The sequence below is a fragment of the Glycine max genome, chromosome 18 (genome assembly GCF_000004515.6).
Source record: "Glycine max cultivar Williams 82 chromosome 18, Glycine_max_v4.0, whole genome shotgun sequence".
In the NCBI taxonomy this organism is placed as follows: Eukaryota; Viridiplantae; Streptophyta; class Magnoliopsida; order Fabales; family Fabaceae; genus Glycine; species Glycine max.
In genome coordinates, this window is record NC_038254.2 from 9,753,694 (window position 1) to 9,778,312 (window position 24,619).

Here is a 24,619-nt window from a genome sequence, read left to right on the forward strand (position 1 = left end):
TCACTACTACAAAAAGCACAATCTACATCGGTTATTTTAAACATATTACGTCGGTTACGCGACATCGTTGTAGCTTATGTCGTAAAAAACTAATGCATCTACAACAACGGTTAAGCACGACCGTCTTAGAATGTACTATGCATTCTAAGACGGTTATCTATACAGTCGTCTTAGAATGTAATGTAATATATTCTAAGACGATCCCCGTAAGAGAACCATCTTAGAATGTACTACATTCTAAGACGATTGTACGAATAACCACCTTAGAATGTAGTTATTTTTTTTTAATTTTGTTTTTTTTTAATCTCATTTGTTTTTATTGAGACCAATTTTGTTTGGTTTAGCTTATCCCAAAGAACTTTTAAGAGTAAAAAAATGAAATAAATTCTCTATTAGTTAAAATTAATGTAGAAACTAATTTGTAAAAACTCTCATCTTTTAAATTAGTTCTATAAGAGAGGTTCTGTAAATTAACTTTTACACAAATTAATTTTAGCTTATAAAAAATTGTTTTATTTTTATTTATTTCCTTCTAAAAATTCTTTTGAAAAAAATATCCAAACAAATCCTAAATTTATCAAACTAAACAAGTGACAGAAAAACAATGGTGTGAGGAAAGTAGATAAATGACAAGAAGAACACCAAAATAGAATAATGTGTATATACCATCAAAGAAAATCAATATCTTCTCCTCATAGAATAATTATGTAAGGAATGAGAAATAAGTGGGTGTTAATTGGAAAATCAAAATCCTAATATTATAACAATATATCCTTAATACTAGCTCCAACACAAACTAGCCAATATCTTTAACCAATGCCTATTCCTATATTTATTAATTAAGGAATTAATAAAAAGCAATCTGGAAGCCAAGATTACCACATAAGAGATTATTCGCACGCCAAAACCTTTCAACCATCTTCCCATAAATAGAAGCGATGTGTCCTAGAAAAGGAGTAAACAAAGTCGATTCAAAACAAGAAAACAAAAGGAAACAATGTAATTAACATCTCATTAATTAATTAAAAAGTAATTAAGAAACTTGTGTGAAAGTAATTAAGAAACATGTAATTAATTCATGGTAACAAATTAACTACACATGTTAATACTTACTTTCGCTATAGAAATGGCTAGCCATCCGAATATATTTGGAACTGCTGTGAGTATTAGTGACTGCACACAACATCCCAAAATAATAAATTTAAAAATTAAAATTCCAATTTTTTATATTAATGAAATTTTCCTAGTTTAAAGGTGACTATATTTCCTTTTGCTTAACCTTTTTGTGAATCTATATTTTGATATAGATACGTACTAAAAATCATTTAAAAAGTTAAACACTATATATATAAAAAGTTAAAAATTCTAAGTCACAGTTTAAAAAAAATTATTTATTAACTATAACATATCATATTAATTAATAGATCTTGCCTTATCATATATCACCCCATAACTTCCACTACAGCAAAACAAAGCAACAACTGAATATTGAACACTTGAGTGTGTCTAGAGCCATAACTAACACCAACCAAGATTTGAATTAATATTAATAATTAAAAATGTATTGAACATATCATTTCGTATGAAGCCCTGCAAATCAAAATAATGCAGAATTCAGAAATCTGAAGTTTCAACATGATAATTAATGTTGAGTGTGTCTAGAGCCATAACTAACACCAACCAAGATTTGAATTAATATTAATAATTAAAAATGTATTGAACATATCATTTCGTATGAAGCCCTGCAAATCAAAATAATGCAGAATTCAGAAATCTGAAGTTTCAACATGATAATTAATGCAATCCTCATGATAAAAATGCAGAATTATAAAACCATGGTAATTCATCTGAGAATGGACCCAATGATAGTTAAGCAATACAATCAACTCCTCGTGATAGAAGCATTACAAATTAGAGAGCACATTACTCGAACATAGCTAAATATTATAAACTTTTCAATCTAAGCTTTGATAGGAACCCAAGAAACAATTCTGGAAATCGAGTGTTATTCCACTATGAGGAGCTCATAGCTCTTACAAGGAAAAAAGCTGACACCAGTCCTGAGCCTAGCTCTCTATACACACTCAACAATTTTCTGGCTACTCTCCACACTAGTCTCAATATTAGAGCTTACAAATCTATCAGATCTTCAGTGCTCAAAGAAAAAATACAAAACTGATAGAAATTGTATCAGAATTACAGAAAGAAAAATGATTACCATGCAGAACTTCGAGGATCTGCATCTCCCAATGCCCAAAGGCCACATTCCTCTAACAAATGATGAGATGATTTCTCTCTTCCCTTCCCTTTTATTTATAGGCAACATGCTTTATTTCTCTAAATCATCCCAACCCCCAACTAACTAACTACTCCCTCTTTAATCATTCTACTAACTAACTAAGGGAGTTACTTATAAAATATTTGTACAAACATGATAATCACCCAAACAATTGCAACCAGTGAACCAATTCACAATTATAATCTTCTGTCAAACTTTATTTTCTTAAAAAAGAAACAGCAAAAACAAATATAATTAGTGGGACCTACAACCAATCACAATGGATCCTTATTTGATAAAAAAAAGCCTCATTTTGGTTTATAGTGGCAGTAAGGGGAGGTCAAAATACTACCAAATTCAAAATGTCAACAAAAACAAATAATCATAAAAACCTTTTTTTGGCTATGATCAAAACCTTTTAATGCCAAATTTCTAGGTCTATTTCTGTTAACTCCATTATGGGTTATGGACTGGGCAATCAGCTGAGCTTGAATGTCATTTCATCAAAAGCACTTAATGAAAGAAAGAGAGCAAGATAACACAAGCAAAAAAATCTGAGACATCATTTAGCTACTCTGCCTACTCAAATTTTAAGATTTTCATTTTCTATTCTTTTATACTGTTATCATCTTTGTGAGCAAAAATATGCTAGTTGTAATGAATTGGTAGTCAAAATTACATTGTACCTCCTTTACAAGCTCCACTGATTCAACACTATTTGCACTCTGACATCTTTCAGCCCAAGAGGGATAAGAATGTTGTAACCAGTCAGCATTTATATGGTGCTGGAGTATGCTTTGTAAGGCAAAAAAGTGTAAAACTACTTCAGTCACATGGAGAAAGTTATATTAAAAAATTCATGTAAACAACCATTGTCGTATTTATCTAAAGAAAATTATTAATATTAGGACTTAAAAAACTTTATAGCAATAGCATAGCTCCAGTGACATAAATTGTAGAGTCTATGCTGAGCATACTGTAGGTATTAGCATTCAGCTTCACATGTATATTGGTAATTCAGCCATCAATGAAATCTAATATTGATTTACTTGATCAAAATATCAAGAAGATATTCTAAGCCAAGTACATGATACGAAATCTTAAAAGGGAAAAAAGCTCTCTCTCTCTCTCTCTCTCACTCTCTCTCTCTATATATATAGTAAGAAAAGGCAAGCTAAACAATAATGTCGCTCTTCCGGCCAATAATATTCCATTTGAGACCTTAATATTGATGTTGTTAATTCACACCAAAAAATAGTGCAGGAGAAACATAAAATCAGCCAATACTTGCACTCAATTCCTACATACAAGAGTGTTGATAAAACACAATATCCAAATGATAAGCCATGCTCATACTTCACCAACTTAACTATATCTCAATCACTTTCTCCTACCACCGCCTTATCATACAAAACAACTCCAAAAAAATAAAACAACACAAATTTAAACGAACTAGAAAATGAATTTTGAATCCCAGACATGTAGAAACAAAAAAAGGGGAAAAGGAAAAGCGGTTTGAAGAAAATGAACCTTGGAAGGGATGCATCCGACGTTGAGGTAGGTACCGCCGAGAGTGCCACGCTTTTCGATGCAAGTGGTTTTCAAACCCAACTACGCCGCTTTAATGGCCGCCACGTAGCTGTTGGGACCGCCGCCAATGACCACGACATCATTTTCGTCAGATCCGGACGCGAACTCCCTCCACCTTGTCAGACAAAGCGACGACCTCAACGACAAAATGACGGCATAACCCTTCCGTCGAGCCAAGTTTGTCATCGCCATGATCTTTCTTTTTTCGATTCGTTCTTCCGTTGAGGATGTACTTGAGGAGGCACTGGCTAATGTCATTCGCCATCGCCGTCGTCAGGTGGAAGTGGTGGTGCCTGCGATTGCTCCATTTCGGAAACCCTAGAGGAGCTGAAGAGTCGAAGAGGGAGAATCAAAGAGCGACAAATAGAGAGCGAGATTAAATATTAATAACAACAAAAAGTATTCTAAGACAGGTTTTGTATAAAGGCGTCTTAAAATGGCAAAAACTAAGATAGTTTTGTAAAAACCGTCTTAGAATGGTTGTATTTATTTACATCATTGTCACCGTGTCACATTCTAAGATGGTTCCACATAACCATCTTAGAATGTGTGTCGTAAAATATGCTTTTTTTAGTAGTGTATCCCTCGCACAAAGACAGTAAAGTTGAGGCTCCAATCTCTTATCCTTTTCTTTAATGTTTGGAAAACCTAACAGAACAACCTGAAGAAAAGCTTGTGAAATCTTAGGGAACCACTAGATACACTGTTATCATTGTCAAACTACACACGTGAGCTCGCTTAGAGATAAGGAATGAGTTATTCACAGTTGAGGAATAGTGAGAACATGTATAGGGATCCTTAGAGGAACAATTGAGATAGGTTTTGGGGTGGTTCTATAATTTTGATTCTATCTTTACAACTAAAACTGTGAATTATATATGTTTGACGGACCAATTGATGTCCCTATATGAAATTGTTGTGAAATTGATATGTTCTTGTGTTGAATGTGAACCCTAAAAATTGAGGCATTTTCTAATTAGTGTGGATTGATGAGATTAAGGAAGGAGAGATTTACTGTAAGAGGGAATGAGATATTGATTTTGTATTTTCCCATTTTTCTTGCTTTTTTGGGTTTTTTTAGTTTGAAATTATTATTATATTTGAAATTGACCGAAGATTCCTTTTAGATTATGTGGTGTATTCTTAGATAATATATATGAATTCATGTACATTTATTTTTACATTTATATATACATATATATGTGTTTTAAAAATATTTGAGATTTACTAATGTTAATAATATCATATTGTTTGTGTGTGTGTGGGGGGGGGGGGGGGGGGTGGGTGTGTGTGTAACTTATGAATATTATGGTTAGATTTGATGTACATGTATATGTTGTAACTTATGAATATTGTTATGAATGGTATGAAGATGTATAAATAAACATGAGGTGCAATGACATATCATTTTGAGATTATGAAATTGTGATTGAGATTGAGTATAAGTGGCAAGTCGAACATGCATTAATCTATGGGATACATGTGAACATGTGATGGTGGATTATGACGTTGTGAGATGTTAAATTATGGACATGGGATATGATTGTAAAAGTGTGTGGTTAATAATTGATGTGATAATACTTGTGTTTTGAGTTATGAATTATACAATAACCTGACTGGTGTTTACCTTGAGAAAAGTGTTTATGCGCGATGTGATAAAACGAAAGTGTAGGATTCCAAGTTAGGAACCTTAAGTGTTAAATTGTAACGTAATGTGTTAAACGTGTTTGAAAATAAGTGTGAGATCGTGGGTATTGTGTAATTCATGAGTAATGTCTATGTGTAAAAGTTATTTTAGGGGTTGGACCTGAATTAGGAAGGTAAGACTCTAACAAATTCTTCGAAGTCTAGGTCTTAGGGGTAAGTACACTCGGTTTGAGTGCTCCTTTAAGCCTATGTTGGTCCCATATGGTTGGAGCATTCTCACAAAACAGAGCGACCTTGATTGGTAACCTTATAATTTTACTTAGTGGGAGTGAACTAACATACTCATTGTGTGGTGTGTCTTGTTATGTACTCCTAAGCGTCCTAGTATTGTTTTTCACTGACATGGTACCACATTGCATATAGGTTTAAGTCTTAGTATAATTGTTGCATAACTTTTGTGAATTGTTTATTATGAAATTGGTGAGTGTTGTTACGTCTTGAGTTGAGTGTGTGATTCATGTGAAATATAATTGGTGATTGAAAATTAAATTTTAAATGATAAAGTGGTGAAGTGACGTGAATTATATTAAGTTGAGTTATGTTATAAATATTTCTATAATGTATTTTGCTTATGTCCTTCTTTATTTGTATTTTATTTAGAAATGTAATAACTCACTCCTTATGTGTTGTTTATGTTTGGATCATGTGATGATCTCAAATCTTGTGCTCGTGGAAGCAAATGACTAGGTGGATGGCTTTAAAAACCTTGTATTAGAGGACGGTAGGACACAATGCTCTAATAGAATGTGACATTAGGACATGAGTTTCTGTTTTAATTGCATGATGCTCCAAACATGTTATTTTACTTAATTTTATTCCGTTGTATAACTTGAGTTCTTTTGTAAACTTGGACGGCCTTATTTTGAGTCGGAGATGTTTTTAATAAGTTTTATTTGGTAACTGTGAAGGGAATGTGACCCTTTTACCCACGTGAATTTATTTAAGTGATTTTAATAAAATTGATTTAATTAAATTTTAGATATTTATATGTTTTCTTAATTATATGTAAGTCGGGGTAAAGAGTGTCACACCAAATACACTTTACTTCATTGGAAATTTTTCGCTTTTCCAATCAACTGCACTTTGATGCATGAACCAATTTCATTCACGTACTTTAATTCCTTCAACAATTCAAACATAAAAGTAACTTTATAGTGAGTTTTCTTTTGAATCAATGTCATATTTTATGTTGGTGTTAATGCATCGCAATAAACATAGACAGTTAAGGGGTCTAAGTTTTGCTATGATCTACAAGTTTTCTTGAAAACACATATGACATATCAGAAGCAAAGGTTTTGCTTGGATCCTGTAAGTTTTCTTTAAACCAAAGTTTTAACTCCGCCAACAAACCTATAATTCAATTACTAAAAAACAATAATCATGCATCTATGATGCATTAGCATTGATAAGATGTTAAAGAAAAGCAATGCACTTTCTTGAAAACAGGTCAAAACTCCTCATATGTATTTCTCAATCAACTTTTACGACTATAAGTAAAGTTGGGAAACTCATCAACCCTTATTGTGGAAACCCTCACTTTGATATCCAAAATTTAAAGCATCATTCACTTTAGTCCTAACTTTACAGAACTCTCATTTCAATCACTGATTTTGCAAATGTTGCAAATTGTCATTCCTCTAGTCCTTTTTCACTAGTTTTCAACTTTTCATTGGCATGAGGACTAAAGTGAATAATAATTCACAACATTTTACAAATTTTAAGACTAAAGTAAAAGTTTCATAAAGTTAATAACACTTGAGCTCAGGTTCTCCCCGTCCAACTATATTTTGTCCAACCAAGATCCAAGTTGTTAAATTTGTCATTCAATCATAGAGGAGAGAAAAGGTGATGCACGATCAAGATTTAAAATAGAGAGAAATCTTATAGGGCAAGCATGGTAGGATCCAAACTCAGTTGAAAATACCGACAAGTCATAATTAGTGTTTCTTATGTTCACATAGCATGATTTCTCTCATGCCTCTCCTGCAAGATTTCTCTCCAACCAAAATAGTTTCACATTGTTGTGCAATGACCAATTCAACAACTCAGATCACGATTGAGCGAAATCCATCCAAAGAGTATCCAAGCTAATTCTAAACACAATAACGGTAAGCAAAACCATAACAGGATCCTGCTCAAACTCCATAAGAGGAAAACACACCTCACCCTTTTTTTTCCAACTTCACAACATCCTTCTCCACAGCCAACTTCCATTCTTTACTACTCAACCTAAAAATCTCATCTTTCACATCACAAACCTCTCCCAAAGGCAACAAATTCTGAATCACAGGCTCAAACCTAACCAACGAAACAAACTTAGTGTACACAAGCTCAACCTGATCAACCTCCTCACTCACAAACAACCAAAAAAACATCATCAGCAATAACCTAAGCCTCATTTGCGGTGGGAAATCCACCGATTTCGATAAAGTTATCAACTTTACAAAAAGGTGTTTCTTTTTGTTGCTGTGAGTGAAAAACGATTTACCCTTTTTGTCAACGTTGATTACAACGCACCCCAATTTGAGTTTTTTTAACTCTTTGAGTTTCATGACTTCGGTGATCTTTTGCATGGTTTGGACAGTCTAGATTCATTCCTGTAGCGAATCAGAGAGAAGCTGGATTTTGACAAGGAAAACATTGAATTAGGGAATGGGGTTTAGGATTAGGTTGGGTTATTTTGTTTTTTTTTTCAAAGAGGTGATAGTGATGTTGGGTGATCCTTTTTCATCATTGTTGTTTTGTTTATCTGAGTTGAAAAAAGTCAACGTAGTGATGGTTGTGTGACTTAGTGTCTGAGTTAGAGGAAAATTTTAGTGTTTTAGGAAAGGGAAATGTGAAGAGGTGTATGTGGTGATATTGTTGGTGATTGGGTTTTGAAAATTGGGCTTCTTGCTTTACAAATGGGGTAACTCGATTTTGAAGAAAGAAGGGAGTTGCTTGGGGCACCCAACAACTCGTGTGAAAAGGCTAAAATGCCCTTCACCCTTTGGTATATAATCAAATAGTGACTCGTCCGTACGAGTCACTATTCCCCTCCCCCGCAAATGCTTATTCTTCCTCCCTTCCTCTTTGGCTTCCTGCTTCTTGTTTCGTCTTCGGCTTGGTGCATCTTCTTCCTTCTCTTTCCTACGGTGACGTGAAGACGTGTGCGTTGCTGCTTTGTCTTCCTTCTTTTTCCTTCGGCTTGTTGTTGTTCCTGTGCGTTGCTGCTTCGTCTTCTTCTACTTGGTTTCTCCTTCAAGGTAAGTTATCCTTCTTTCGATGTTTATTGGTGATTGTTGCTGCTTGGATGATGCCATTGGTGCTGCTTATTCTACTTCTTTATTGTGTTTTTGTTGGTGTTTACTGCGGTTATCCTTTTTTATTGTGTTAATCTTCTTCTTCGTTGTGTTTTATCTTCCTCTACATGTGCATTTAGTCTTTGAAAAAACCCATACGGATCAGTAATCCGTATGGCTTATATAGATTACCAATCCGTATGGTTTTTTTTTTTAAAAAAATGATTTTTATTAGAAAGAAAGTAGGAAAAATGAAAAATATTTATATGTTAATCATTTTATAAATTGTTTAGTATTTATTTTATTAGTTTGTGACTAATTTGTTGATTATTGATTTATGTATCATTAATTTGTTTATTATTGATTTTATGAATGATTTATTTATTACTCAGTTTATCTAAGAAATGTTAGTAGGATTAGATTACATTTTAGATTAGATTAGATTTTTAAAACAAACATTAGATCTGAGAAAGAATAATTAGATTAGAAACATGAAAATGTTAGTAGAAAAAAAATACTAAAATATTATTTTGTCAAATATATTTCAGAATGTCATGATCTCGTTCCGTCGTCATCACATTGGACCAGCCTCAATGAGGAATTGAAGCAGCTTCTTGCTTGAATACCTGTTAATTGAATGAATGTTAATTATGTCAGAATTAATAATTGAAGAGCACGGAGAATGGAGGGAAATGGAAAACATGATGCAAAATGTCACGGTTCCACCAGAGACTATTTTACAGACCGTTCATGCTAGAGGCCAGGTCATGTTCATTTTAATTTAATTAACATATGATTTTTTTGTTATTTGTGTAACTAACTAACCTTATTTTGTGATATCAAATGTAGATTTTTGGTGAAGTTAGTAAGGTATATGCTGTCAGGTGGAAGGACGTACTTGACGGCATATGACATTTGGTTGACAAAGACGGAAATTATCATAACATTGTCTACAACATAGATTTGGACCAACTAGCCATTGTAGCAGGGTGGACAGCACTATGAGATTTTTACCAACTGACCGGAGATCATCTAGTATCCTTAACTCATTATGGTAAAAGTGCATTTTTCTTACCATATTCAAGACCAATTGTCTACCCAGATCATTCCCAAGATGACACTCTTTATACCATCAAGTGCTAAATTTTGTCACCTTCAAGGTTTATCTCACTCATTAGAAAGTTACCTGTAGCAATCTGGTAAGCAACTTTCTAATTTAGTTGTCAGTATTTCTTTATTTTTCAAGTTTTAAATTTCATAACATAAATTGCTAACATAACACTATTCTTAATATCAGAACATTCCAAGCAGCATGTATTATTTTCTTAAAGACAAAGGCTGGACTCATTTGCACTTGGAGAACGTTGCAGAATACCGGCTTGTATTCAATCATTGGAGGAAGACACTTAAAATTAGAGTTGGATGGAAACATTTATGCGAAACCTTGTCCTTAATAGCTGACATGGAAATCGTTTTTGAATTCATTGATCTCACCCTTAACCGTGTGCTTTATTGGCCATGTTTATGAACATTTTAGGATTTCGAACATTTCAATTACTATGAACATTTTAATTATTATGAATATTTTAATTACTTTTGAACAATATATTTATATAATAGTTGTCTTATAATAATTGTTTTATCATGTGTTGATTCTAAATTTGTTTCAACCATGTTCTTATATATAATAGTTGTTTTGTCATGTCTAATATTATCCCATTGTTTTTGAAATAAATTATTTTTAATTAATGACTAAATTAAATTTTTTATCATTGCTAAATTTAACCAATTACTAAATTAAAATTAATAACTAAATTTAAGCAATAACTAAAATAAAATTAATCATTAAAATTATTTATGGTTTTTTATTAAAAAAAATTCTAATTCGTATAAAAAAAGGTTGGTATCTAAAAAAAATTGACGTACATACGGATCAACAATCTGTATGGTCATACGGATTGTTTATACAGATTAGCAATCCGTATAAACCATACGGATTGCCAATCGGGTAGGTATTGGGCATGCATATGCTTTTGATACTTTGGCAAGAGGTTTTTCACTAGAGAAAGGAAAGCCCACCTCGGAATTTGACCATGAGTTCACAGCTTAGGATCAGAAGGAACCCATCCCTTCTTTCATTAAAACAATGGTCTATGACTCTGCTGCTTGCTTAGGATAGGATAGGAGAACTCCTTTGTTATTTTTGTTCTACCATTAAGAGAAGGATCACAAGCCCTAGTCCCAAGCTAAACAACATATTTATTCATCTTACGGATTGGCAATCCGTATGGTTCATATGAATTGTTGATCCGTATAAATCATACGGATTGTCAATCCGTACGTACGTCATTTTTTTTTAGCTCCTCTCTTTTTCTGACAACGAAAACCGACCAAAAATTATCGTATACTCCTAAAAATTCACGTACACCACCGGAGACTAAATACGCTTTCAAACCGTCCTTATTGGAAGCAACTTACACTAAATTACGGAAAATTTGTGAGAAAAAATGATGCTGCAGAAATGAAAAATGCAGCTGCTATTTGTATTCGAAAATACCACAAGGGTATTTTTGATATTTTGGAAAGTCATTGGGTGCTCTAACAAAATGCCCCAAACTACTCCCAAGAAAGAATTATCTTTTGCACTTCCTTTTCATAAACGAAGGTTATTTTTGTTAAGGAAGGATGAAAGTGTGAGGAATGAAAAGAGGTGAAAGAGAGTAAAAAGTTAGGTTGTTTGATTGAGATAAACAAGAATGAAAAAAAGATGAAAGATTTGAATTAAAGTAGAAAATAAATAAGAAATGAAAAAAGTAAAAAAATAAAAATAAAGATTGAACAAATGTTGATTTTATCCCCATAAAAAAAACATATTTTCTGATTAGATGAGATGGAAAAAAAATCATAGTTACCAAGACATAATTGACTATACGGTTGCACATAATTGATTATTGTTGACAGTTGCAACCCGATGCCTTTTTTTTATCACTTAATCGAATATGATAGTTGCATAATTGATTATCAGGTGTAATGATAGGAAAAAAAAAAAAAAAAAAAAAGCCTTTCCTGCGTGCAAGAGTGCGAAAGACCACTTGAGTAAAAGGGACAATTTTCGCAACAAAACAAATAATGTACTGTGTTGTCCTTAGACTTCTCACTTTCCCTCCATTTCTTCACAATTTGCAATGAAAACTAAAGCATGTGAGTCCTATTTTTTTTTTTTCAAATCTTTCAGTTGCATTTATATTTAACAAACATCTAACTCCACTTTCACTCCTTTGGAGCACATTTCACTTTCTTTGATATTTCAACTGTTTAAATCAAACACTATCTAAGTTTTAAAATTTTATTTTGATAACGAGTAAATGTGTCAAAAATTAGTTTTTAGAATATATTAAATAAATTTAAAAATTAAAATATATAAAAGAATGTTTTATATAAATACAAGATATCAGGTGATACTCCAAATTTATTTTCTAATTAAATGTGATTAGACCAATTAATGACAGTACGATAGAGTGAGTGACACATCAACATTTCCTTTAAATATTAAAATAAATATCAAATCAACGAATGAACTAAAACTAATATTTTAGTCTACGAAATGCATATGATAAATACTTATTTTTAAACAAATGCAATTTATAATTCTTTTATTTTATTTGTTCTACAAATTTTAGTTTCTCTATTTTAAAATTGAGACCCGTGGTTTTCCTATTTTAAAAAAATTCATTATTATAGTTTCCTTATTTTAAAATAAAAATATTTAGTTCTACTAATTTAGAAAATTCTCTATTTTGGTCGAATTTTCAATTTTGCCAATGTTAGACTTAACATATTAATTTAAAATAGCTTAAAAAAATGATTTAATTAATTACAAAGTAAGAAATAAAAAAATAAATATAGAAAAAATTAAAGACTAGACCAAAATTGTGATTTTTTTTAAATATGGAAACCAAAATTATAGATTTTTTAAAAATATGGAAACTAAATGTCTCTATTTTAATACAGATAAACTAAAATGACATATTAACTAAAATGGGAGGATCAAAATTACATTTAAGTCTTATTTTTATATAAGTAAAATTTATAATGAATATTTTTTGAATTTATAAATTATATTATAATTAAAATTCATAGTAAATAATTATTTTTTGAACATGTAGGTAATTATTTTTTTACAAGATTGTCATCTTATTTTTAATTTGTTTTCTATTTTCAAGTATTTGTCCAATAAGCAAAAAAAAATTGTTATTAGTGTTTCTTGTACAATTTTTTGAAAAGCAAACAAATTAAAAAATAAAAAGTAAAAAATGAAAACATGATGGGCACCATGGCAAAAACAAAATGGAATTTGAATCTTGCACCTCCCTTATTGAATACTACATCTCCCAAATTTTCCAAAATCTCAAATTATCCTTTCATATTATACCATTCCAGAATAGGCATTTCATAGCATTAAAAATAGCTTTTGAAATAGGTATTTTATAACAGTAAAAAATAGTTTTAGGTTCCAGACTAACTGTTTCACAACAGGAAAAAATAGCTTTTGGAATAGGCGTTACATAATAGTAAAAATAGCTTCGAGAATAGGTGTTTCATAATAGTAAAAAATAGTTTTGTCATCCAGAATAGTTGTTCCATAATAGTGAAAAATAGCCTTCGAAATAAACATTCCATAACAATAAAAAATAGCTTTTGAGAACAGGTGTTTCGTAACAGTAAAACAATAGTTTTCAGGATAGGGGTTCCATAATATAAAAAATAGCTTCCAGAATATGTGTTTCATAACATTATAAAATAGCTTTACCTTCTAGAATAAGTGTTCTATAAAAAAAATAAAATAGCTTTCGGAATAGATGTTTCATAATAGTAAAAAATAACTTTGTCTTTTCTTAAATAAGTGGTCCATAACAATAAAAGAATAGTTTCCAAAATAGGTGTTCCATAATAATAAAAAATAACTTTCAAAATAGGTGTTCCATAACAATAAAAGGGTAGTTTGATATTTTCAAACAGAAATAAAGAGTGCATGATACACATATGGGAGTGCAGGATTCAAATCCCAAACAAAATGGATCATGGGCGGTCTGAAGTAGATCCAACTCTATCTCTCGATCCTCTCCCGTCAGAACCCCTCACGCCTCGAGCTTCACCACCACCAGTTCATCAACCTCACCTTCTTTATCTTCACCTATTTGTTTTGTTTTCTTCTATGTTTCTTTCTCCCTTCTCTCAAAATAGGTAAGGGTTATGGGTGTCTAGTGTATTCAGTTCATGATTGGATGAATGTTCATAAAGTTTATTTTGAAATGACATGATCTTTTTTGGTATTTCAAAGTGATATAATTTATGCTTGAATGTTTTTATTATAGAATCCAGTTAGAAGTAAAATTCATATAAATTTTCTTATTTAATGCAAAAGCTACTCAAAATCAATTTTGGACTCAATCAATTTTGAAATCTCTTGGAACATGAAACCAAAAATGCAAAAATTGATCTAAAATCAATTCTAGACAGAGAATAAATTTTCCACGTGAAACCAAACACACACTAAGAGGTGAGGGGCATTTTTGTCTGTTTCATTTTCATGGGGTTCGGGAAGCAAAACTAGAAGTGCAGGAATCAACACCCCAAGCGAGCAAAGCAATACCAAACTCATTAACTCAACATTTTCCGTCGCTCCCACACTCCCTCTTTAGAATAAACGTTGAATAGAACAAAATCATGTTCTAAGTTTCTTTAGTTCCAATCTCCAACTTTGGATTGTTTGTTCCAACGACGATGCTGTCCCTTTAACACATTTGAATTCTACGCAATTTTTTTTAAAAAAATGCGAAGGCTGCTCGGGAAGATTTCTGGGTTCTTGAGCAATCGAACTATGGTGGGAGTGGACAAAACAGGGAACAAATACTTCACCAGAAATGAAGAGGTTGATGGTATCGGTAAGTGCCTTTCTTTCCATTCTCTCTCTATCATTTTATGTTGTTATTATCGTTATCACTGTGATTCTGTGTTTAATGGGTTTTATTGTGTTTTGAGATTCTGAGTTTGTACATGTGTGTGTAGTTTGCCTTGTATGAACTTTTGGTGCCATATAAGGAAAAAGGGTTGTTTAGTTTTGCATTGCAATGATCAGCTCACTGTCAATACTTTACTCATACCATATACCTGATATTCCCATTTTTTTTTATTGTTGTTGATGTGGTTATGAACCAAAAAGGTTAAGTGTTAGTCAAGGGGGTTGATCTAGTGGTCACCAAGCTAGGGAATGTTTGGATAAGAATGTGTTTAGGAATATTCTCAAGTGGGAAGTCTTTGGTTCGAAGACAAATCCTTGGGGAGGGGGTGAATTGGTACAAACCCCCTCCGGAATACCTCCGAAGAAGGAAACCTGTGGATTATACTTAAAAAGAAAGGTTAAGTGTGCAATTGCCATAGGTTTTTTAAGGTCATTAATTCTTGTTTGAGGTCTACATTCTACAGCCTACCGTAGAATTTGGTGAAAACTTTCAACAAGGTTGAGACTGATCTGGTTTTAAAAAGTAAAATAATTAAATAAATAAAATTGATTTATTGGCAACTAAGTTTTGACACTATTTTCTTCGGCCAGATTGAATCGCTTAAGTTAAGAATTGGTATCATTTTGGTGTGTGAGTGTGAATATGGAATAACAAAACTCCGGTTCTTTATTTTTTTTTTCTGGGTGTGTTTTTGCTTTGTAGTTCATTTTACAATGAATCTGTCTGATTCTGCTATTTTGTTTTGGTTTACTAGTGAAAGAGAAAAGATGGGTGATATTTAAAGGAGAGGAGGATCCTACCTCTATCCCAGGTATATATTTTACATTGGCCATCATTCAACTGCTAAATTAGTATGTCTATTATTACATTTTGATTCAGGCATGAATCCAATTATTTTATACATTGAATTTATTCAGAAAAAATGTATGATTCTTTATCCTATTTCCCATTCTTATTTCTTAATAGATAATTACTGTTTGATTATTTTAGTTGAATGGATATGTTGGCTGAATGGGCAGCGTAAAAAGGCTCCAACTCCAGAGGTAAATTGCAATACATCTATGTATATCCTCTTGCTATTACCATAAAGTTATCCACTGACAAAGCTATTGATGTTTCTTTACGTTTTCAGTTCATGGCTAGGCTAGATAACATGATGATGCCTACAATGGTTTTCATTTAAAGTTTTTGTTTATCTTCAAGGATTGATTTGCAATGATTAAGTATTCTGTTATCTATCCATCTATTGTCAAAACTCTCTGACTCTTCTTTCAACAACAACCAACCAAACCCTTTCTCACTAGGCAGGGATAGTTACATGAATCAAAAGAGGCCATAATGTTCTACTGTGAATCATGTCTATAAACAAACCATTGACCTCTAAATCCTTCTTAATGGTTTCACCTATATTTTTTTTCAGCCTCCCTCTATCAATAGAGATATCCTCCTGTAGTTTATTCTCCTTACATGGGCTTCTATAGGTTTTTTCCACACATACCCAAATCACAAAAGGTGAGAGTTTATGCCTTTAAAAAAAACAAAAGGTTAGATTGTACCATTTTTTTTCTGTAGTAGGTGCTATTGTAGCTTTCTCTCTAATACAAATATAGAATAATGGATTCATTCCTAATCCTATTTTGTCTTATATGTCCACTCATCTAATGCAACATTTCATCTCTGCAACATTGAGTTTATTCTCTCATTGGCTTTTCACTGCCCAAATCTTAGTCCCATACAACATCGCAGGTTTTGTAGTTCTGCGATGAAGTTTTCCTTAATAGGGCAAGGTCGCAAGAATAAGGTAATCAGATAAGACAATGCACTCAAAACATTCCGTTATTGTAAATTCCTTACATTCAGTGCTGTCACTTTAAAAACAACATAGGCAAGTTGATTTAAACTATATGTCCATTGTTTATCAAATTGCTTCTAAGATAATAATATTTGTATAGCACCGGTGACCCTAAACTAACTTCTTCACCTTAATTATTGTAAACAAATTAACTTACTCTGCTATGAAGAGTTCTGAAAATGGTGCCTCGTGGACATTGAATGTAGAAAAAGGTAGTTTAAACTTAAAGACCTCTGTTATTTAGTGACTGTTATATTGTTTTTTCTTTCTCTTTATAATCATTTGGGAATATTATAATATTTCATTTCTTTGAACTTTGAAGTGAATCTAGCTCTGATTAATTTATTGTAGTAGTTGAATTATCCCTTGCCCTTCTTCTGCTGAACTGTCTTTGCATCCTGTCATATTTTCCCCACTATTCTTGATTTGGGTTACTTTTTGGTGCTGGTGGGGTGGGGGGTAAATTGGGTTATATTTAAATTTAGTTATTTAATTGATTAGTTTTGCATCAATTCTTATATGCAAAACATATTCAAGGATTGTTAACCCCTATTTGCAATGGGATACCAAACTATTAGCCTAACCGTTGTAAGTTGTAATGTTTTATGGATGTTTTTCCTGCAAAGTGATTTTTTTTGTAAAGAGGCACTTTTACAAATTAAGTATGCTATTTCAGTATTACTTGACAATACTTTCCCCTTCAGGAAATGATGGAATTGGAAGCAAGACGTGAACGTGTTAGACAGAATGTTGCTCGTATGTGCCAATTATACTTCCACCTTTACAAATCAGTTTGTTTGAATTTGAACTGAATACTTTGCTCTGATTTAATTGTATTCCTCACTTAACCTTGTCCTCAGCATTTCATGTGATAGTTCTAAATATAATGAAACAACATTATTGGCCAAGTTTAGTTCTATACAGAGATCTTAACACAAACTTTTTTTTTTCCCAAAGTTCTCAAGAAAGAAGAAGAAGAAAGAATAACCAAAGAAGGAAGCAAAGGCAAACGTGTCAGCACTGGTCAGATGCATAAAATTTTATTGTTTTGCAATGTTCTTCGTCACTTACTCTTGGGAGTTATTGATTAGTTTATAATTTCCCTGCAGGAAAAGTCAGTGGTCCAGACTTGAAAAGTTTTATTCAGCAACTCCCAGTTTCTTCAGAAGGTCATCTTACTATTATGTTCTTTTTGACAGAAATATTGAGTTCTTTTTGTTTTCTTTTTGAAACAAAAAATATTTGGATAAACTGAAATTAAGCATATAAAGAGGTTATCTTGATTTTGAGGGAGTAAAATGTTCCCCTACTCCTCTAAGCAAAATAAAACAAATAGAATTTTTATTATTCCATGAAAATGATTATGTTTACTTTTGCTTGTTCATAAATAGCATTCTGAGATTTTTTATCCTAGCCCTTGTAAAAGAAGAGATAATGCCTTCCAGAAACAGGGGATTCTTGCTATACATCTATATATTACCTATCCTTTGAATAAAGTTTTTGACATTTTCTCTACTCAAGGTAAAGAGGTTGAAGAACCACCTAGCGCAATGGGTGGCTTAAGGTGAGTCTTTTGAAATTGACTGTTCTTTTTACCTAAATATATTGTTTTTAATGCATGGCCTTTGTGGCCCTTACTGTGTTACTGTCTCTGGCCTGCATAATAATTTTCATTCTTTTCTTATGTCTAATTCAGTTACCAGAATTTGATGGTGATTTAGTTTTTATCTTTTTCTTCTCATCCTTTTATTAAAATATTGTTAGGAAGTTGTTTGGCTGTCTTCTGTTTATTCCTGTCACAACATTTTGGTAGTCTTATCTCACTAGGTGAAGTCAGCTACATGAATTGTATTAGGCCATTGGACTCAGTTAAAAACCAAATTCTCAAGGCTATATTATTCACGATGACGTATTTTTTAACAAACTTCCAAACATAACTTAAGGAATAAAATCTAATTAGAGAGTAGATCCAGTGAGACTATATACGAACTCTTAGGATATACAGTAAAAACAATTCATTTCTGATTGTGTACGCTGGAAATGACTTCCTTTGATTGAACGATTTTGATCTTCATTGTCATGGTCTTGAAGTCCATATTTTTTGCCCTGTCCTGTTTAGATGTTCCTTAACCTGCAACTGTTGTTAATATCTTCTATTTGCAGTGAAACCATATTTTTTTTCTTTTGCAAAAACTTGTTTAGGTGTAGTTATTCAACTTAACAGTAGTTATGTGATCTTTCTGCAGGAATCCTCAGGAGAGCTTAGCTGAGAAAGAAAAAGATGAGTCTGAGTAAGTCCAAATGTGTATACTCTTCAGTCAATGAACATTATAATTGAGCAAAGCTTCTATTAATCTTAATTTTAGTTGATGAAACAAAATCTATGTTCTTACCCATAAACCTGGAGGTAAATTACAATTGTTTCAAAATTGTTAAATGGTTTTATCAGAAATACCATTCCCCTAGTTTTCAACCCTGATATCTGTTCATATAATTTTGTTTTCAGGTCTTCAGAGCCAACTGGATCTGGTGCATCTTTTAGACCAGGAACTTGGCAACCTCCAACTTGATCTTTCATTACAACCAAGGGCCTTGCCGAGCTTGTATTAGCCATGCGCTGTTTCGAAAATCCATCTGAGATATATTTCTCCCTCAAGAATTTTGATATAATTCATGTGTTATCAAGTTTCTAGAAATTTTAATTCATTGATAAACCTTTGCTTAAAGAATATGGCCAATAAGACATCCTGCTTTATGCATTTGCAATGCGTCTGCTTGTTGTACTGAGTAACTTAGTTCTTCCCAAATAATCTCTGGGTTTGGATGCATTATGAATCTATTGTGTGGCATGCCCTCAAATATCAGTTTTGTTAACCTTTCAGCTCATTAAGATAAAGGTGTTTTGTTATTATATTTATTAGATCAAATTATACTTACATTCTATGTTTTACTCATATTACGAACCCCTTTGATTTTTAACATTATTTTAGCACCTCTTTCATTAACTTCGTCAAGTAATGGTTTTAATTTAATGTTGAAAGACCAAACTGTCTTATTGTTTTTGAGTGAAACCAAAAATACCCTCTCACTTAATCTCCAACAAAAGAACCAATATTTATTCTCAATTATAAAACTGCAGTGGTTCATCTTAAATTCACGCTCCTCAACCAAATTCACCCTCTCTCTTTCACCATCCTATAATTTAAGTATTGATTTAGTTTTTTTTTAGAGAAAAATATTGATCTCACACTCAAGAAATACGTAAAAAAGTGAGTGATAAATTATAGATTTGATTATCATAAATTTCCTTCATAAGATCAAATTCAGTTCTTTGTCCAAGAGTCAAATCTCCTCAAAGCTACAAAATTTTACTATTTATAAGTTAGGCTTCCTTTTAAACATCTCACTAGAAATTAATTCTGATTTAGAATTAAATTCCCACTAACATTAAATATCTACTACCAATAAAATTTCATTAACCACTATAATAACTTGGGAAGCTTAAAAACATAAAAACTAACTTAGAAGATGTCAACAACCATCTGAACTTATTACATGAAAATTAAAGGAAAATTAGAAAATGGGTCTTAATTAGTTCTTAGGTAAAAAATTATGTAACCCATCCAAATAAAATCCAGTCCATAGTTGCATCTTGAGTATAAACTCTTGGGTTCATTGTATAGATTATTATCTTTAAATTTGTTAAATTTATTTTCAAGTTGTAAAAATAAGACAATTGTTAGTTTGGATACTTGCATGACTAAGCTTTGAAAAGACTTCTTAATTCTTTTTTATCTTACTTTAGTTATTGGATCTTTCATCCATTGTAAAAGATATTTAAAGTGATTGGATCTTTGTTGGATCATATCAATATGGATATCTCAAGTACCAAAGACAGAAAGAATCCTCACATATATGCATATATAACATTTTTGAGTGCCTATATTTGGTTGCAATTGGGTTGAGCACACCAATGGAGTACATAAACGAGCCATTTATGTTAGTTGCTTAGCATCTCATCACAAGCTCAACAAGTGGTCAACGTCACTAATCCTATCCATGGGAAATGGTCTATTGTGATTTTGACTAATAAAATAAATTTTTGTTACAATCAACAAATGAAGATATGAATATTGAGGATGATCCTACATGTTCGATCATTGTCCCTAGTTTCTTTATGGGTACAGTATGTGTGAATGATGTATATAGAGAGCAGCTTGTTGCTTTTGTGCTGGTGTGTACTTGACTCTTGCTTCAGTCTTTTGAGAGACAAGGCTGGTAAAGGGTCTTCATCTATTTGTTCTGTCAATTGAATCCTAGGATTTTAAGACATTAAGGTTTTTATTAAGATGTTTCTTTTGAGGATGTGTAGCATGACGCAGTGGAAATTCCTGCAATGTCTATGAATTCTGTATCTTGATTGGGTATTTCATGGATTAGTTTTTAACTTTGGGATTGAAGTGGTTGGGTTCAGGCCGTTTCTTCACGCTTCATCCTCTACTATGCACTAATTACTAGAGTCTATTTGGATAAATTTCTCAATAAGTACTTAGAGGAGAAAAAATGATATAAGTTTCTCCAACAGCTAAAATTCTTATTAAGGGAATCCTACACTAGCATACCTTTTCCCTTCATCACTTAGTATCCATGTCCATGTCTCTCGCTTAATGTCTTGTGCATCCATAGAGAGGTGCTAGGGTTCAAACCTAAGTGAGGGAGACAACATAATACATTTATATAGAATGTCAATCTAAATTTATTTCCACCTTGTGTTAACATCTCATTTTATAATTTAAAATCATGTTAAAAAGACAACGACGCTATCATTATAAAGATATTGTAAATTACTAATCGTAGAATTTAAATACACATTAGTTCATGTACTCCAATGTTATTAACAGCATTTAAATAGATTTGAGGTTGAAGCATATCATTTTTTCCTTCTGGAGTGAAAAAAAAAGTGTAAAAAAAATCTACAAATCTTGTAGATCTTCTTCCTTTGATTTGAATCATTATCTCGAGATAATGAATTGAGTTTGTATAAGTCGATTCAATCTTATAAAATTGATCATTTTAGAGAAATAAAAATCAAGCAATTTTTGATTTTTTGTTTTCTGACATTTTATATGCTGCTATTATAGTCCTTTTTGTATTATTTTTTTTGCCAATTTTATATAATATTTTTTTAGATCTAACAACAACTATCCAAATTTGAGAGATTCTTTTCTCAAACCCAAATGCATTTTGGTAAGTCTTATTGTAATCAGAATATGCATATCCATACTTTTAATATTCTATCTATATTAATCTATTGTCTTTATCTGTATTTTTTAATTGAATTTTAATAACTTTTAAGATTAAATATGTTTTATGAGGTATTTATACTATGGATCATGAAGTGGTCCATGGGTGGACCACCATTCCTAACCATTAGATATATCAGTAAAAAAAAGTTAATGGATGAATTAAAGATTAGTATTACTAATATTTAGCTAGAAATTTTGTAGTCCCTGTATAAAACTAGCATATGGATGGATATGCAAATTTTTATTGTCTATTTTTTATCTTCATATATATTTATATATATTTAATTGCTGATAAATTTTTCTTTCCTGATATTTAAAATGTTTTATTTTAAATCTCTAAATTTTTTTTCGCTTCGCCAGTCTTTAATGTTTGATTTAAAAAATATATTAAAAAATTAAAAAAAACATCCAGAATAAAAAAAAAAACATGTCGACTTCCTTGTCTTCCCCGTGCGCGCAACCTCCAATCAAGACCCACTGTGTGTCGACCCTCCACCACCACCAAACCACCATAAGCGACCAGATCTGATCCGCAACACCTCCGACCTTCATAACCCCATCGCCACCACCTTAACCCACCTAAATAGCACCTACAAGTCCAGATCTAAGCAAAACACCAACACCCCACCCAACCCCTTCCACCAATCATAGTTGTTGAAAATCACAACAAAGGAATTAGAATTAGAATTAGGACCGACCAAGTTTGAATTTTGAGCGCGACCCAGAATCTAATGAATGGTGTTTGAGATACCCAATTGGTTCCTCCCCAAGGTTTTGGCATTAAGTTTGAGTCTTTCGAGGGATTTCCTAGAGGGGTCGCCAACGCGCAGTGGCACCACATATGAGCACAATAGCACAATGGCAGAACCAAGAGAGAACGAAGAGGCCGAGGAGGTTGCCGAGGTGAAGGGACTCTGTGGTGGGGTCGAAGCCACAGTAGGCCTTGAGGGGTGGCGGTTTCAAGAATTCGCTGTGGAGCGTGTCGCCGATGATGGACTCGACCAAACCGTGCTCTTCGATGTTCGGTACGAAAGGGCTTGTGGCGGCGTTGCTGGAAGCTGCGGTTGTGTTCGAGGCGGACCAACGAGGAGGCTGAAGTTGTTGGGGGGGGGGGTTGTAAATTATCCACTGGTAGTGGGGGGTTCGGGTAGTCATCAATATCTATATAATAAAAGAGAAGGAAATTGAAAATACTGAAATACCCATGGCTGAGAGGTTGACAGTTGTCCAAAATTTTGGTTTTTTGGTCAAAATACCCATAGCTGAGAGCTTGACACCTGTCTAATTTTTTGTTTTTTTGATCATTTTATAGCCCTCCAGCTTTGCTTTGGTTTTGTGCCACCTGTTGCTTTGTTTTATGCCACCTGCCTGTTGTGTTGCCTTTTTTCTGCCACGCTGAGATGTTTCTTCTCTCTTCATCTCTTTTCTTCTTTACACAAAGTTAGAGCATTTTCTGTTTTTGCTTCTCTTCTCATCTTCATTCTATTTTTTTTAGCCCAATTGCATTTCTCTCTCTATTTCTCCCGTAGAGTTGGTTGTCTCTTCCCTCCTTTCTTTCTCTTCCTTCCTTCCTTTCTTTCTTCTTCTATTTTCTTCTTTTCTCTTCCGATTCGAACACAACCAGCCGCAAGAAAGTCATTTTCTTTGTGTTGTGCATGTTGCATTTTCTGTTTTTAATATGATTCTCTTCTCATCTTCATTTTATTCTTTGGTCTGATTTTTTGTGGTTTGATTTTTGGGACAGACTACAATAACAACGGTGGTGCTGAAGGTCAGGACAATGTTGAATAATAAAGGTGTCATTTTGAACTATTTTCCCCCTTTTTTGGGGTTGTTATTTGTCTCTATTTATTTTTTGTTACTGATTTTTCAACTGTGTTTTTGGTTCCTTTTTATTTTCCCGGGCTATCGACGAAGAAGCATTCAGCAGGCAAGTTGTTTCTATTTGGAAGGTTTTAATTTTGTTTGTTGTTATGCATGTTTTTTTCTTAATAATAATTATTTTTTCTTACTGATTGTATAACTCTGTTTTTGGTTTCTTTTTATTTTCTCGGGCTATCGACGAAAAAGCATCATGCAGACAAGTTTTTTTCCTTTTGTTGTTATGCATGTTTGTTTTGGTACTATTTGTCTCTATTTGCAATGTTTTAATTTTGTTTGTTGTTATGCATGTTTCCTTCTTAATAATAGTTACTGATTTTTCAACTGTGTTTTTGGTTCTTTTTATTGTCTTGGGCTATCGACGAAGAAGCATTCAGCAGGCAAGTTGTTTCTATTTGGAAGGTTTTAATTTTGTTTGTTGTTATGCATTTTTTTTCTTAATAATAGTTATTTTTTCTTACTGATTTTATAACTCTGTTTTTTGTTTCTTTTTATTTTCCGGGGCTATCAACAAAAAAGCATCATCCAGACAAGTTTTTTTCCCTTTTGTTGTTATGCATGTTTGTTTTGGTACTATTTGTCTCTATTTGCAATGTTTTAATTTTGTTTGTTGTTATGCATGTTTCCTTCTTAATAATAGTTATTTTTTCTTACTGATTTTTACAACTCTGTTTTTTGTTCCTTTTTATTTTCCCGGGCTA

At 32.4% G+C, this 24,619-nt stretch overlaps 1 protein-coding gene and 1 long non-coding RNA gene across 3 annotated transcripts; one reads left to right on the forward strand and one right to left on the reverse strand.

The window, feature by feature from the left end:
- Positions 1-714: 714 nt before the first annotated feature.
- Positions 715-2,355, reverse strand: LOC106797079 (uncharacterized). The gene is made up of 3 exons (XR_001386105.3): positions 2,219-2,355; positions 1,114-1,173; positions 715-945 (listed from the first exon to the last, which is right to left on the reverse strand). It is a non-coding gene; the product is annotated as an uncharacterized lncRNA (long non-coding RNA).
- Positions 2,356-14,483: 12,128 nt separating this feature from the next.
- Positions 14,484-19,638, forward strand: LOC100789832 (NADH dehydrogenase [ubiquinone] 1 alpha subcomplex assembly factor 2). 2 transcript variants are annotated; one of them, XM_006602138.4, is made up of 9 exons: positions 14,484-14,801; positions 15,634-15,690; positions 15,870-15,922; positions 17,436-17,487; positions 17,689-17,754; positions 17,841-17,900; positions 18,259-18,295; positions 18,978-19,022; positions 19,238-19,638. In XM_006602138.4, exons 1-9 carry the CDS (start codon positions 14,690-14,692, stop codon positions 19,299-19,301), a joined length of 546 nt encoding a protein of 181 aa, XP_006602201.1. In that variant the 5' UTR covers positions 14,484-14,689; the 3' UTR covers positions 19,302-19,638. The 2 variants fall into 2 exon arrangements, with proteins under 2 accessions (XP_006602201.1, XP_003551879.1); XM_003551831.5 differs by having other exon boundaries at positions 14,487-14,801; positions 18,253-18,295.
- The last annotated feature ends 4,981 nt before the right edge of the window (positions 19,639-24,619 follow it).

Bases quoted from the DNA above. Each gene is read 5' to 3' on its own strand.
- LOC100789832 (XM_003551831.5), top strand. From the start codon at position 14,690: ATGCGAAGGCTGCTCGGGAAGATTTCTGGGTTCTTGAGCAATCGAACT. The intron at 15,691-15,869 runs GTATATATTTTA...TGATTATTTTAG, and splicing joins GGATCCTACCTCTATCCCAG to TTGAATGGATATGTTGGCTG. The intron at 17,488-17,688 runs GTATGTGCCAAT...TTTTTCCCAAAG, and splicing joins TGTTAGACAGAATGTTGCTC to TTCTCAAGAAAGAAGAAGAA.